General features: G+C 37.3%; 1 protein-coding gene across 1 annotated transcript; it reads left to right on the plus strand.

Moving 5' to 3' along the window:
* The first annotated feature begins 4,323 nt into the window (after nt 1-4,323).
* Obp56h (Odorant-binding protein 56h) lies at nt 4,324-5,009 on the plus strand. Its single transcript, XM_068289156.1, has 2 exons — nt 4,324-4,431; nt 4,501-5,009. Exons 1-2 carry the CDS (start codon nt 4,375-4,377, stop codon nt 4,855-4,857), a joined length of 414 nt encoding a protein of 137 aa, XP_068145257.1. The 5' UTR covers nt 4,324-4,374; the 3' UTR covers nt 4,858-5,009.
* The last annotated feature ends 8,940 nt before the right edge of the window (nt 5,010-13,949 follow it).

Genomic DNA, 13,949 nt, shown 5'->3' on the forward strand with positions numbered 1-13,949 from the left:
TAGAGTTAAGATTTAAAATAAAAAAAAAGGAAATAGGTATTTATATTTCTTCATCGTATCCTTTCCATTTCAAGATGGTTAGATCAAAAATTTTGGCCAAACTTAACCTATCTGTAATAAAAAATAACTAAAATACCAAGTTTAATTATAATAGGACCTTAATTGAGGAATGAGAAATCGAGTTGGCTTCCTTATGATAATAAATAAATATGTACATATATTATTTTAGGTTTGCAAAAGTTGGAAATTTTATTAGATTCTTTCAAATACTTTGCCGCATATAGCAATTCATTTTATGTAAAAGTTTAAGAACTTGAATTGTAGTTTTTGTAGTTTTTAACAATTCTAAAAAAAACTACAATTCACATACCAACCAAATATAGCAGGTTGGTATATTTAGGTCTAAATATCTACAGTTTTAGACTAAATGACCTAATTGGCAGTATCTCTGACATTAAACATAGATGAAAATCGAACACAAACTTTCAAAAGTTTCTAAAAACTCTTCACATAAACCACATAAAAGGGTTTCTATATGCATTGATATAATTCGAAGTAATTTTTTTTTTAAAGATTTCTGAAACGTGTGACAGTATTGTCAAATATGCTAAATTGTTGGTCCTCTGTGTCCTTATCCATAAAACATTTCCTCAAAGGGCTTGATATAAAGTCTTCCAAGAGTTTTTTAAATGTGAAAGAAATTTTCTTCTGAAGTTTATAAACATTCAAATCGATTATGTAAAAGTGAACCGTTTGTTTGATTTACTAAAAACGTGTTGAGTTTCCACTCTACAACAACGAATTTTCCATAAACGTGATACTCTATCTAGTAAAAAGGTGCTGTATGCACATCGGTTATATAAGAATGATTTGACTATTTCGATTTTGTTTTTATTGTATCTCAACATTTCGCATTCCCTGTCCTGATACATTTTTGGCTCTCACACCAAAGACCAAAAATGAAAAACACGCACTCTCACATTTCTCAATAATTTGAAATTCTCCCCCAAAAATCCAATTACTTTACCACAATGCATAAAATATAAATTTTTGATTTCATTTCTTCTCCCTTCTCTCTGGTAAGCGTAACTGCCTTTCCTTTTGATACTTTTGTGGTCATCGCATTCAACCGCTGCAACAATTCAAAAGCGGCCGAAAAACCCCTCCGAAGTTGCAACAAACAAAGAACTCATGCGGCTTGCAATTGTGAAAAGGTCAAACATACGTTTTTCGAAGGTTTTCACTTTTCGTTTCATTTCTTTCTTTTTTGTCACTCTCAGCGGGTGTTCCAAAATGCAGCGGGAGGTGTGAAAATGCCAAAAAGAAAAACCAAAATAAAAACGAAAAAAAAAAGGGGAGAGAGAGGAAAATTAATTATGGTCACTTTTGGGAGACACACAGACGGAAACATAATCAAACAATTACAAGTTTCGTTTGGCGTTTTTAAAGTCATCTCTAGGCTTTGGGCTCGGGCCTTAAAGCAGCAGCGGCAGCAAGTGACAGCATGGCATCTAAAACACAGTTGTCAGAGAGACTGTCTCGATTGGTGTTCTTCTTTGGTGTTATTGTTGTCCCTGTTGCCAGCTGTTAATGAACATTCAACTGGCTAATTAATTTTATACATTTATTAAACTTTTGGCCCCCCGTCTTGGGTTTCTACTACGATGACTGCTCCTCCTTCTTGGCTTCCTTCCTTCCTTTTCTTTTGTGTCATCTCTCTTCCCACCACCACCTCCACACACACAGAGAAAACTATTTACCATACAAATCTAATTTTATCAACTTTGTCTTTTGCTGCTTAACTAGCTTCGAGGTTGTGTCCTGTGAGTCCTCCTGCTGGCTCTCTGTCTTTCTATTTCTGTTCTTTTTCTATTCTCTGGCTCCTTTTCTCTTTCACTCCATCTCTGTGTCTGTGTCAAAACATTGTGACACAGTTCTGCTTTCTTACAATTTGCTCTGCTCTCTCCCTCTCTGCGTTTTGTTACGGCTCGCGCCATTCTTTTGGCTCATTAACGTTGGCCTTTGTTTCGTCCTGTCATCTAGTTGTCGTCTGGTTGCTGCTGGGGCCAAGGCATGCCAGTTGGAGCTGCGGTGGCCCTTTGTAATTTATAAAACGGACTCTAGGCAGGACTCAGTTGGAATATCATCGACTCTGGTCCATGTAAATCGGGTCAAAACAATGCTTCTGACAGTGGAATTGTGCCCACAATGACACATTCATTCAGTAAGACTGACTGTGAGTGTAGTAGTTTTACTTCATTATTGGTTACTCAGCAATTCATTCACAGGGCCAATACACCTGGCTTCCTTTTTGCCCTTTTTATGGCCATGTCCTTTACTGCTGCTTATCCTGAGCCAGAACCTCTTCGACTCTTTCTTGTTTCATTCGTTCCAGTTGGTGAATGGCGTTCATCTCCTTCTTTTAACTTGGGGGCGTGTCGTTCGAGGAGGCAGGTGCACATTTTATAACAAAAGCATAAATTATTTCAACTGTCAGCATTGCTTTAGCCCTGTTATGTATGTAAATAGGCGGAGTTGAGGTAGTAGAAACGTGTATCTGGCAGTTGCCCTGCAATACAAATAAACGTATTGTTTGTCTATTGATTTGAATTTGTACAAGAATTATGGAAGTTATTTTATATATCAACACTGAAATGGAGACCCAATATGTTGTGTGAGAGGTTGTTTAATTGTTTTATGTTATCATAGAAATATCCACACAGGGCTTTAGAAAAATAAACTTCTACAATGCCTATGCTCAGTTTCTTTTGTCTTGTCCTTGTTATGAAAGATGGGAAATATATAAATACATATTTCCATATTGCAAATGTCATCAAAAGAATGATTGTCTATATATGCACTTGGAAATGTTTTCGTTTTTATTGAAAAGCAAAGGATAAATGCAAAGCGATTTTTTTTTTTTTGATACCCTTTAGAAGTTGCTGTCATTATTTTAAGGGTATTTTGAACTCACTTGGACATCAGTTGCTTTAAGGGATAGAATAAATACTATTTAGAAGATACATGATTGAATAGAGAATTAGTTTCAGTATAAATGCAATAAAACAAATGTTGCACCTAAAGTAACGTAGGGTAAGTACATAGTCAAAGTATAGGGACCTAAACTGAGTTTGCTAAGCAGTTGTAAGAGTATGAGAGACAATACCTAAGGCTATTGAAGTCAAGGCATTAGGCACAGAACTAACGATATCGGCTTTAATACACTTTCGCCGTAAAAGGCAAGGTTTCATACGAAACAACCGAGATATTTGTATCTTTTCACAAAATTAAACACAACGGGCGAAAAAAAGAGGTATAAACTAAAATAAGTATGGACAGCGAACGGAGTTTCAATTGAATTGATTTGGCAGGCTCTTAATTAAATTCAACTTTTTTATACAGTGCCGTAGATTTCTACTAATAGAATTACGAATAAATAAACAACTATTTTTTTTTTAGAATTGTTCCTAATTCAAATTCGTAGATTTTTTATGTGATTTCTCTGTAACTTACCGGCAAACGCCTCTTTAATGTCCAACAACTTTTTTGTGAATAATTTAAGTATATTCATATCGGCCTTCAATTGTGCCTTCCAATATAAATATAATTTTAATATGGATATCATTTTGGATTCCATTGAGTGTTAATTTCACATATTTCCACACACTTTCATAAATGTCACAGTGCAATTACCAAATCACTTCGTTACGCTTTTGACTTTAATTAATTGTCCGTGGTCTTTTGGCAATTTAATTTGTTGACCCTGTCAATTGGTCATCAGCTTTAGCTATAAATAAACCTATATTAGCGAAATCGGAAACTCTGATAATATATGTATATATGTATAAATTGCATAATGAGCAGAGCAACAAATTGTAGGTAAATGAAAAACAAAATGCCATTTGAATAATTTATATAGGGACAACAAAAAAAGGCTTGAACAAAGCCTGAAAATTGCCGAAATACAATAAATAAATAATTGATTTGTTATTCGAGCAAACGACTAATTGTGCCTAACTATGCGGATTTGTGTCCCTGGGGTGCTCTCCACCTCCACCCTTCGTCACTCCCCAAACGACATACACAAAATACAAATATAATTACAATCAAAAAAGGAAAATTATTGTGCAATAATTGTGTATATTGTGTGTAATCAAATTCTGGGCTTGTTCTTTCTCAATCTCTCTCGCTCTTCTTCCCTCTCTCTCCAATCGCAACTCGAATTTAGCAAAAAGTTTAATTGCTTTAATTGAATTTACTGTACTCTCTGTGCCTTATAAAAAGCCCCAACGGCCCAATGAGACAGTTAAGGCAAAAGAGTCGTGTCGAGTTGAGTTGAGTTGGGCCAAGAGAGAAAACAAACAAAGCCGAAAAATGAAATCAACTGTTCTATTTTGTGTTTCTTTGACCATTGTGATGGCATTGGTTCAGGTGATTTGAAAGAATTTCCTTTGGGATTGGGTTTCTGGTGCTAATCAGAGAAATGTTACTCCCCCGCAGGCTGATCCCGATTTCCATCAGTTGATGCAGCAATGTATGCAGGAGACACAAGTGACTGAGGCGGACTTGAAGGAATTCATGGCTGCCGGCATGCAGAGCAATGCCAAGGAGAATCTGAAATGCTATGCCAAATGCTTGATGGAGAAACAGGGTCATATGGCCAATGGACAATTCGATGCACAAGCTTTGCTCAACACCCTTAAGAATGTGCCCCAAATGAAGGATAACATGGATGAAATCACCTCAGGGGTCAATGCCTGTAAGGATATAAAGGGATCCAATGACTGCGATACCGCATTCAAGATTACCATGTGCCTTAAGGAGCACAAGGCAGTCCCTGGACATCATAAGGCATAAGGCGGTAAAAGATAAAACGATGATGGATACCTTTCCACTTTACAAACAAGCATCACTAATTAGCAAAAAGGACACTTAGGGTTTTGGTGAATTATGAAATAAACTTGTCAATATTTTTCATGTTGCAGTAAAGCAAAATTTTATAAAGTGCATTTCTAATTAACTTGTTAACCTCAATGGGGAGAAAAACAGAAATGGACATTGACTAAAAGTGATATTCCATTCAAGACTGTGAATAAACATCGAAGGGAAAGTGGGAAATTGGGTAATTTTGCTCCATGAAAAAGAAAAGTCCAAGAATTCGCTTTTAAAAATAAATAAAAAATGTCTTTGGATAAAGAAAATCGTCAATGCAAACTTTGCATTGTTTGTTGGAAATAATGAATGCTTTTACAGCCTATTGCATACTTTAAGGGGCTAATTTCCCCTACTGCATGAATTCCTTATGTATGTCCTAAATCTTCTTACTACCACTAAAATTTTATGAAAAATGTGTTAAAATAATGGTAAAGATTAAAAATCATTGATAAATAAAAGTTTGTTGCATTCAAATATATTCCATTGTCCACAAGGTGTGGTCAGTTCTAACCTGAAGCAATGCCAAGAAAAAGAACCCAACCCAAGATTTCCATGAAATTTTCAAATGACAATAATAAAGGAATTTGATATAAATTCGAGTGAAGTCAGTTAGATACTTGCAACAAATATTTGAGCTCTATTAGTCGACCAAATGTGAACATGAGCAACATGAACTTGCCTCATTGCGGCATTCCATGATTTATCAACTCTCTCTGTATATATGTATGTACATACATGTGTCTATCTGTCTGTATCTCTGGTTCTGTCTCTCAGTGGCTCTGTGTGTGTCTTCGTTTCAGTACTGGTGGTGCTTGGTTCTAGGAAGGAACCATTGACAACCTGTTTCCTACAGAGCCACCACGATGTTGTCTACGAAAATCATTTGTCAATTTTAATAAGTTTAAAATCAAGATAATTAAAAGAGCCAGTATGAAACAACGAAATGCGTAGCAACGTAGCAAACGGAGAACCAAACCAACCAACCGGGAGATGGAGACACAGTTGAAGTTGTCGTAGTTAAAGTCAGTGAAATGCGGGACGTAGTATGGGCATCCTTTCCTTTCCTTTTCTTTTGAACATTGTGACACCAATTACCGCTAATAAATCATTTTCACGTGTGAGATTCTCTTTCTCTTGGAGTGAGTCGGAGTGTTTCAGAATGCTGAGTCTGTGTGTGTGTGGGTAACATATGAGCTGCGCTTAATGGCAAGAAACGACGGCCGGAGACGATGGATGGATGGGTTGGGCGATCGGAGAGGCATCCAGAGCCAATGTAACCAAGTAGATGTAACATAAATCAACGCCGCCAGCTTTGCCATGTTGCCTGCATTGCATGTTGAAGAAGAAGAATAAGAAGAAATGGAGAAGGCAAAACCCAGTTCATTGCACTTGGCAAGGGGTTGAGCTGCTGGAGAACTCTAGGAGTAGCTCGACACCAAATGACAGAGCCTGAGAGTGAGAAACCACACTGAGCAAAGGCAAAGCAGGTTGACAAGCCCCAAACGACATGAGACAACAAAATTTGTATGTCGCATATGAAACGAAAGCCCAAGAAATTCTGTGAAGGACCAAGTCAAACCCAAGCCCTAGCCCAAGCCAGGGTAAGGCAATGACAATTTGAAAGAAGAATCTGTAGCCTGTTGTTGTTCAGCTACTTTGAATTGAAAGGTCGCTCGGCTGGAGTCAGTCCAAAGAGTTGGAGGTGGAGATGCAGTTGGAGTCAGAGTTGGGGTCGTCGTCGTCGTAGTTAGATCTGGACCCCGGACTCAACGTTGTTATGGCAGCCACATGCATACAAATTTTTACCCACTTCAAATTGTGCAGCCTGGCCATGCATATAATGGCTTGGCCTTTTATCAACTAACAAATACCAGGCAACAAAAAAAAAAACAAACTTCCAACTTTCCAACGATGGATGACTACAGTCACCGAGTAAGAAGACGGACAGGCAAGTTGCACGGGAAAAAAACTCAATTTGAATATTGTTGGACAAAACAAGAAGACAAAAAAAAAAAAAATAACAGACCCAAAGACGGAGACTGAGATGCGCTCATGTGCTACATGATGAAATGCAGTCAAGTTAAAAAGTGTCACTTGAGTTATGAGTTCATTGTTTGTAGTTACCAAGAGATACCAAGTCACTGGGTCCATCTACAGCTTCTTTAGCAGGGTTGAGAATTTGTGTGGATGTATGACTCCCTCTTCTCCTTTTGTGTGAGGGATATTGTAAAACTTTCTGTTGATTTGTGCTGCTTACCCTTTTGTTGAGCCCCTGAAAGTCAGTCCAAAGAATTGGCAGTTAGACATAAGATGAAGCAATTGCCATAGGATGACTCAGGTTTGTCCATTGTATTATTATAGAGAACAATTGAGTGAAACAGTGCAATTCGGTAGAAGGTCTGAGTTGAATGAGTCATGTTAAAACTGAAATCAAAAATGTGTTGAAAGGTTTAACAAATTTGTTTAATTATTGTTTTTATAACTAATTTATTAAAGTGCTTAAAAGCACAAAATATTCGGACGGCGCTTATTATCTTGGGTAATTCCCTTATACAAAATTATGAATGATTTATCTTAAGTTCAGGACGATTTATAGTATAATAACAATGCAGTCTATGCTCTGATATACATAGAGTATCTTAGAGGACTTGACAATGAATCCCCAAAGACCGATACTTGCTCATTAAAGAATCGTCTTGAAATTAGATGAAACACATTAAGCAACTTAAGGGACAAAGAAACAGTTTTATCTCAGTAACAACTTAAACATTGCTTTAAATTTTTCGCTCATGACGTCCCTTACCAATTAATTGTTTGGTGGTTGACATTTATTAAACTTTCCTCAATGTTTAACTCCAAAGAAAAGTCACAAAAATTGTTTCTAGTAATAGATTTAAGAATCTTTTATTTATTCTTTTTCAAATGCGTTACGAATTTCGCTTTTTCATCTAATATTACATAAATTTTTATAGCCCACTTTTCTATCGGAAAGCCCTGCAAATCTTTTGAAAAGATCTAAAACTAATTAGAATTTCGTTGCCCCATATAAATATATATATATATATATATGTATGTATTTTTCCCTCTGGTAAGCAATTGGCACCCTATGCATATGGTCTTGGCAGCTTTCAACACTTGCTGGGCCAGCATTATCTGAACGAAACGATCTTATTCGCCGATACATTGTCATAGATACGAAATGGGCTATAGAAATACTGGCTGCCTGGTTGGTTGGTTGGTCTTTCCCCTTGAATATATATGAAATGAATTTCAATTTTGAAAAATTGCTTTCGAATGGTTGATGTGTGAATAGCGGAAATGCCATTTTCCCCCCTCTACCAAACACTCTGCACACTTGGCCCTTTTGTTATTTCCTACTTTTTTGGTGAGAAGTGCGGAGCGTGTGCCCAAATTAGAAAGCAAATGCACATGGAAAAGGTCGAGGGGTTGGGGTTGCAGTTGGAGTAGGAGTAGGAGGCGGGGGGTTGGCAGGCAGGCAAGCAGGCAGACAACCCAAAAGTTGACACTTTAGTTTTTGTTCTTTTACACGCATTATGTGCGGGTACACGTTTCCCTTTTCCATTCTTTTGGGTGAACTAACGGAATAGTAATAGTTCCCGCTCAAGATGCACAGACACGCCAAACGCTACGATCCCAGTTTCAGTTCCCCCCGATCGATGATCTGCAATCCCAGGTCTCACTTTTATTTCACTCTTAGGCAGGGGTCCGGGTTCGGGTCCGGACCCGCCTCTCGGGGGTAAAATTTACATAACACAAAAAGTTTTTATTGCTAAATCCTTATTATGTGGGAACTGTCTCATTGTTTCACTCTCGCTCTTCGGCTTCTTTGTTTAGAATTTAATTATCGGTTGCATGTCAACGCCTTTTCCAATACCTTCATTAGATACGTGGTCTATCTATCTAACTCCCTAGCCATAATTAAGCGCGCCTAAATATATAATTTTATTTTCCTTTCTTTTGGTGAATTCTAATTTTAATTGCTCTCGAGTCGCGCTGCTTCCACCTTTTTTGGAGGCGTCGTTACTACCAGCTGCGTAGTCAACAGAGAGTGATAAACAGAAGAATTTATAATTTTGGTATTTAAATTACCCGGATGTTAACAATTTGCTGTCCATGGCTCTTTGATCACAGCAGCAGCAGCACCACTTGATTTATGATGAATATAATGCAGAAAACTATTCGAAAATAGTGGCATTAGACCAACTATAGAGAATCGCTGTGTGCAAGTCATAATGATCATGAAGCCAATTGGTCATGGGAAGGCAAATGGTAAATAGAAAAGAATCTATAAATCAAAGAAATAGTATTTTTTTATAGCATATAAATATTTGGTAATTTATAAATTTAAATGTTTAATAAAAGTGTGTGATTAACAAAATTTGACTTCGAGTTATTACAGACATAGCAGATACAAAAGGTCCCGCAAATCCTTAAAAACAATAAATCAAAGACATTGAACTTAAAGCTTCAATTTTATTGTCTATAACTACGAATTCTTGTCTTTTGAGTATAAACCTTTTACTAGCAGCCAGATTATTAATTTCACGTTCAAACAATATAAATAAATTCATAATTCTGCCAAGTAACTTGCGAATTGTACAAAGAAATACCTAAAATTATCTCATAGTCTAGTCTACTTATACTCTGAAATTGATTTATTTTTTTAAATAATAATCAAGAAAATAAAGCATTGTATGAAATCTGAAATCTGTGAACTTCCTAAAAGGACATCTCAAGTTTGTCAGCGGTTATCATAAGACACTGGCCTATCGGGACGACGCACAAGGGGTCAAAAGTCCTGATCAAAGTTTCCTAAAGATTAGTAGGATAAAATATAGGCTAGAAATTGTACACCACTTTGTAAGTGCCACATTCTCTAAAGAGCCAGAACCGGTTTTTAGAGACGATTCCCTCAGGTGGAGAATATCAGCAGAGTGTGCAAGGACGGATTGCTTTCAAGAATGGAGAATCCGGTCAGCCTACTGGATGAAAACGACGCACAACTCCAACTGCGACGCGTCAATTATAAAACGGGTCTCGACTCGTATCTATCTATCTTTGCATCTAAGCTAGAGCATCTGATTTCAAATCAAATGTTGAAGTCCTTGCAGTATGCAAAGATTATGGCTTACATTTTTGAGTACTTCTATGGCCTGAAGCATTTTAACTTCCAGATCCTTGCAAATTATGTATTTTCGAATCATGTAATTTACTTTGGTTCAGACTTCTTAAACGTGAAATAACAATTCAAGTTTCTTCGGAGCTAGTATATGTAAGTTTTGTAAAGTATAATTAAATAATAATTTAATGGGCTTCCGAATTTTGCCTACTACTTCTAAAAGTTAACTAGAGCCTTTTCATTCCTAATACCAAAATAATCTTTCCATGACTGTATTTAGAAAAAATTTCATAGAATTTTAGGTAAAATATGTGTGCCTTTAAAATAGACAAAAAAAAAAACGTTTTCTAACCACTGAATGTTTGTCTGTCTGAGAGTCGGTTGCAAAAACAGGTAGGGGAAAGGACTTGTCAATCAAATTGTCGCAGGGACAGCCACACGCAAATTTATTAAATCGATATGCCATCAAAAATTGAAAGTGGTTGGGTAGACTGACTGACTCGCGGGTACATTGACTGGGACCTTGACGGCAGAGTTACCGTGACATATAGGGCGGGGAGAAGGGGAATCGGAAAATTGGGTGGATGTAGACACAGTCGGCGGCGGCAATGGCAGCTAAAAACCCAATACAAACATTTGCATTGATTGCATTTGGTAACAAAAAAAAAAAAAAATTTAATTTGCCTTGGCCATGGGCAAATATTTGTATGTCGTGTAAAATTTAACAGTTGTTGGCCATAAAGAAATTAGTTGAAAAACCCAGAAATCAAAAGACGGCGATGAGATTGCATTTAGAGTTGCTGGGAGGGGGACTGCTCAGTGACAATCGGAGGTGGGTGTGGGGTGGCTTAGTCAAAGTCCGTTTGTCAAAGTGGGTTGTATAAATTTATTGTTATTACAAGCGATTTTCTAAAATAATTAATAGCAAGTGTGTAGAGGTCTCTCTCTGTCTCTCTTTCTCACTCACTCATAAACAGTCTCTGGAACTGTCACTAGCAGAAATAACAATTACAACAACGAGAACAATGTGGCCAACGGGGATGTGGGAACGGGGAAGGTTGACTTCGCTGTGCAGGGGGGCGACGTCCAGCAATTGTGCATTTTGTCAATGGGAATTAAATTGGCAGTCGTCGACTCTTAGAATGTCAGCTCTCTTCCACACACACACACACAGACTCACAGAGAGACCAGTGGAAACTGACAGTACGACAGGCAGGATGTCAAAAGTTCCTAAAGGGACTTAGAGGTCCTGGGTGGTTATTGTGGGCATGTAGAAGCGGTTGGGACATTCGATTCGATCGCTCAGTTGGCTGGTCATTCCCATCATTAGCGCCTGTACGTGTCAAATTGATGCTGTTATTGTTCTCTTTGAGTGTGTGTGTGTGTGTGTGCGAGTGTCAGTGTGTGTGTGTGAGTACTATTTGACATTTAGCTTAGCCGCGGGTGACAAATTTAATGGACGGGCTCGAGTCCATTTCCTTTTCCTAGACGATCTTTTGGCTTAGAAAGAGCTTGAGGGAGGTTTCCCAATGAGGGGGTAGGTGGCCATTGATTTTCCTTTTTTTTTTTTTGCTCTATTCAATTATTTGACTATCTAATTACGAGCTCTATATACCAGACATTTGTCATAAATATTTTGTAAATACAATTCCAACCTTTGGATTCATCATTATAATGGATGGGTGTCGAACCGTATGTGCGTGTGTGTGTCAGCTGTTAGCATTTCAGACAAAAGCCACAAAATAGACCAAAAGACAACAGAGACAGATAAAGAAATTAAAAGATTTGAGTCATGGCATTGAACCCTTTTTCTTTATCCTTTTTTCCCCCTTCACATGGCTTACCATGTGACATGTATGTATGTGTGTTAAGGCGTTGAAAATCCTTATCTCAAGTTCGTGACAATCCAATCGCATGCAGCGAATGATTCGTATTTCAATTCGATTGTCTCAGAGACAAGAAGATGAAGAAAGCTTTGCTCCGTGGCAAAGTTAACACACAAATCCTGTGAATTGATTTTAATAGTTGTGTTTTCAACTTTTGCAGACAACCTTTTCCGATTATTACTCATATATATTTCTAATCTAGATCAACGTGGATAGCTCTCTTAGACTGCCAGTTGAATCAACTTTTTCAACGTTCATAATCATCATATGACCTTCTATTGCAGCTCTCTTGTGGAAATCATACCTTAAAAGACTCGCTCAATAATCCATTTGTGGGCACTCTGATGTGACCATCTGACCATTAAACTAACTATTTCAGTGACATTCTGTGACTCTATTCGTTACAGGTTTTTCATAACTAACTAAGTAAAAAGGTCAATTATTTTATAACTAGTCACTGTCTGCTGGATTTTCCCCTGACTTTGTGAAAAAAGCAAAGGGAAATTTTTAAATTTTAGAAAAGAGAACTCACTTCACGTTACGCAAGTGAGTGTAGAGGCTTGAATGTTTTAGCGACATTAATTATAATTCCCAACTAGTTTAAACCTATGTATGTTCATTGAAATATAGAGTTCTTCAGCAAAGTCTGCTGAGGCTATAACTTGGTGTTGCTCGAAATTTAAATAGATTTAGATCTAGTCAGCTAAAGCGTAAGGTTTGATCTAAAACTTTATTGACCTAATTTCGAAAAAATGTCTGTCTACAAATTTGTTAAAAAAGGGTATACAAGTTTCGTCACAAATACGTCACTTTTCTGCTGTTGCTCATAAATCAATTAGTTGTAAATAAACCGAACTCGTAAATTATGAAAATCAAATTGTCATACAAATTACAAATCGGTGTAAACAAAAAAAAGTAAAAGAAACCTGGTGAGTCAGTGTGGCTAACAGAACGGGGAATGCATTTCGTATTACTAAGGTGTCTGCAGGTGCTTATTTTGTAGGCAACTGTGACGGACGCTTCGAGCATGTCTTAGCAATGGATGAGCAAGCTTTTTACTTTGCCCCGAATTGTTTTGTTTTGGTCTGCTCTTATATAAATTATATTTGATTGATGTGGCTAACAGTGTGCAGCACGTGCAACAAGCTCGTTGAAATTCATCAAAAGAACAAAACACTCAGTCACACACACACAAAGAGAATGATAGACAGAGACAACTTCTCGGAGGCGATGATGATTAAAATGCAGCCAAGGTTACGTGTGGCGTCCAAGAAAAAAGCCAAAAGAAAATATGTTTTAATTGTCTCGGTTTTTGGGGTTATTGTTCATATGTATGTATAGAAACATATATCTTGATGCATATATGATTTTTGAGTTCTCAGAATTAACGAGCTGACTACGTGCACGGCATTTCATTCTTTTGGGCAATTATCTTTTTGTGTGTCTCCTCTTTTTCCTCTTTGTCTGGCATGACAAAATTTCGAGTGTATGAACTATGAGTATGAATTTTCAGAGACTATGACTAATTTATTATATTCAAGATTTAAGTTCTAGAGCATTTATCGTAAACTAGTTTACAGATAAACGATGCCTTGTAACATTTCCTGAGAATCAAAGGCAAAGAGAAGTAAGGATGGGAGGGAGGGGCACAGGAAAGGGGAAGAGAAGTTAGCAACTAAATGAAAATTGTAAATTGTATCTCCTTCAATGTTTCAGACTTGCACGTGTCTAAATTGAAGGCACGCTCGCCGGCTGGCTGTCTCTTTGCCTCGGTTTATTTCACTGATTATGGGGCAGCAGCTAGAAAACGATGAAGTTTCTGTTGGAGGGTTCTTAAAGTGCCATAAATACGATTCAAGTGCGCTTAGCACTCGGTCTTACTCACTCACTCACTAACTCACACTCTTTAGCCATCTCTCTAGCTGCTTGTTTTATTAGCCCTGGCCCCGCTCATATATGTAATTGCTATTATTTTAACTGCTTTGGTG

This window comes from Drosophila tropicalis, unplaced genomic scaffold, assembly GCF_018151085.1.
Source record: "Drosophila tropicalis isolate 14030-0801.00 unplaced genomic scaffold, ASM1815108v1 contig_593, whole genome shotgun sequence".
In the NCBI taxonomy this organism is placed as follows: Eukaryota; Metazoa; Arthropoda; class Insecta; order Diptera; family Drosophilidae; genus Drosophila; species Drosophila tropicalis.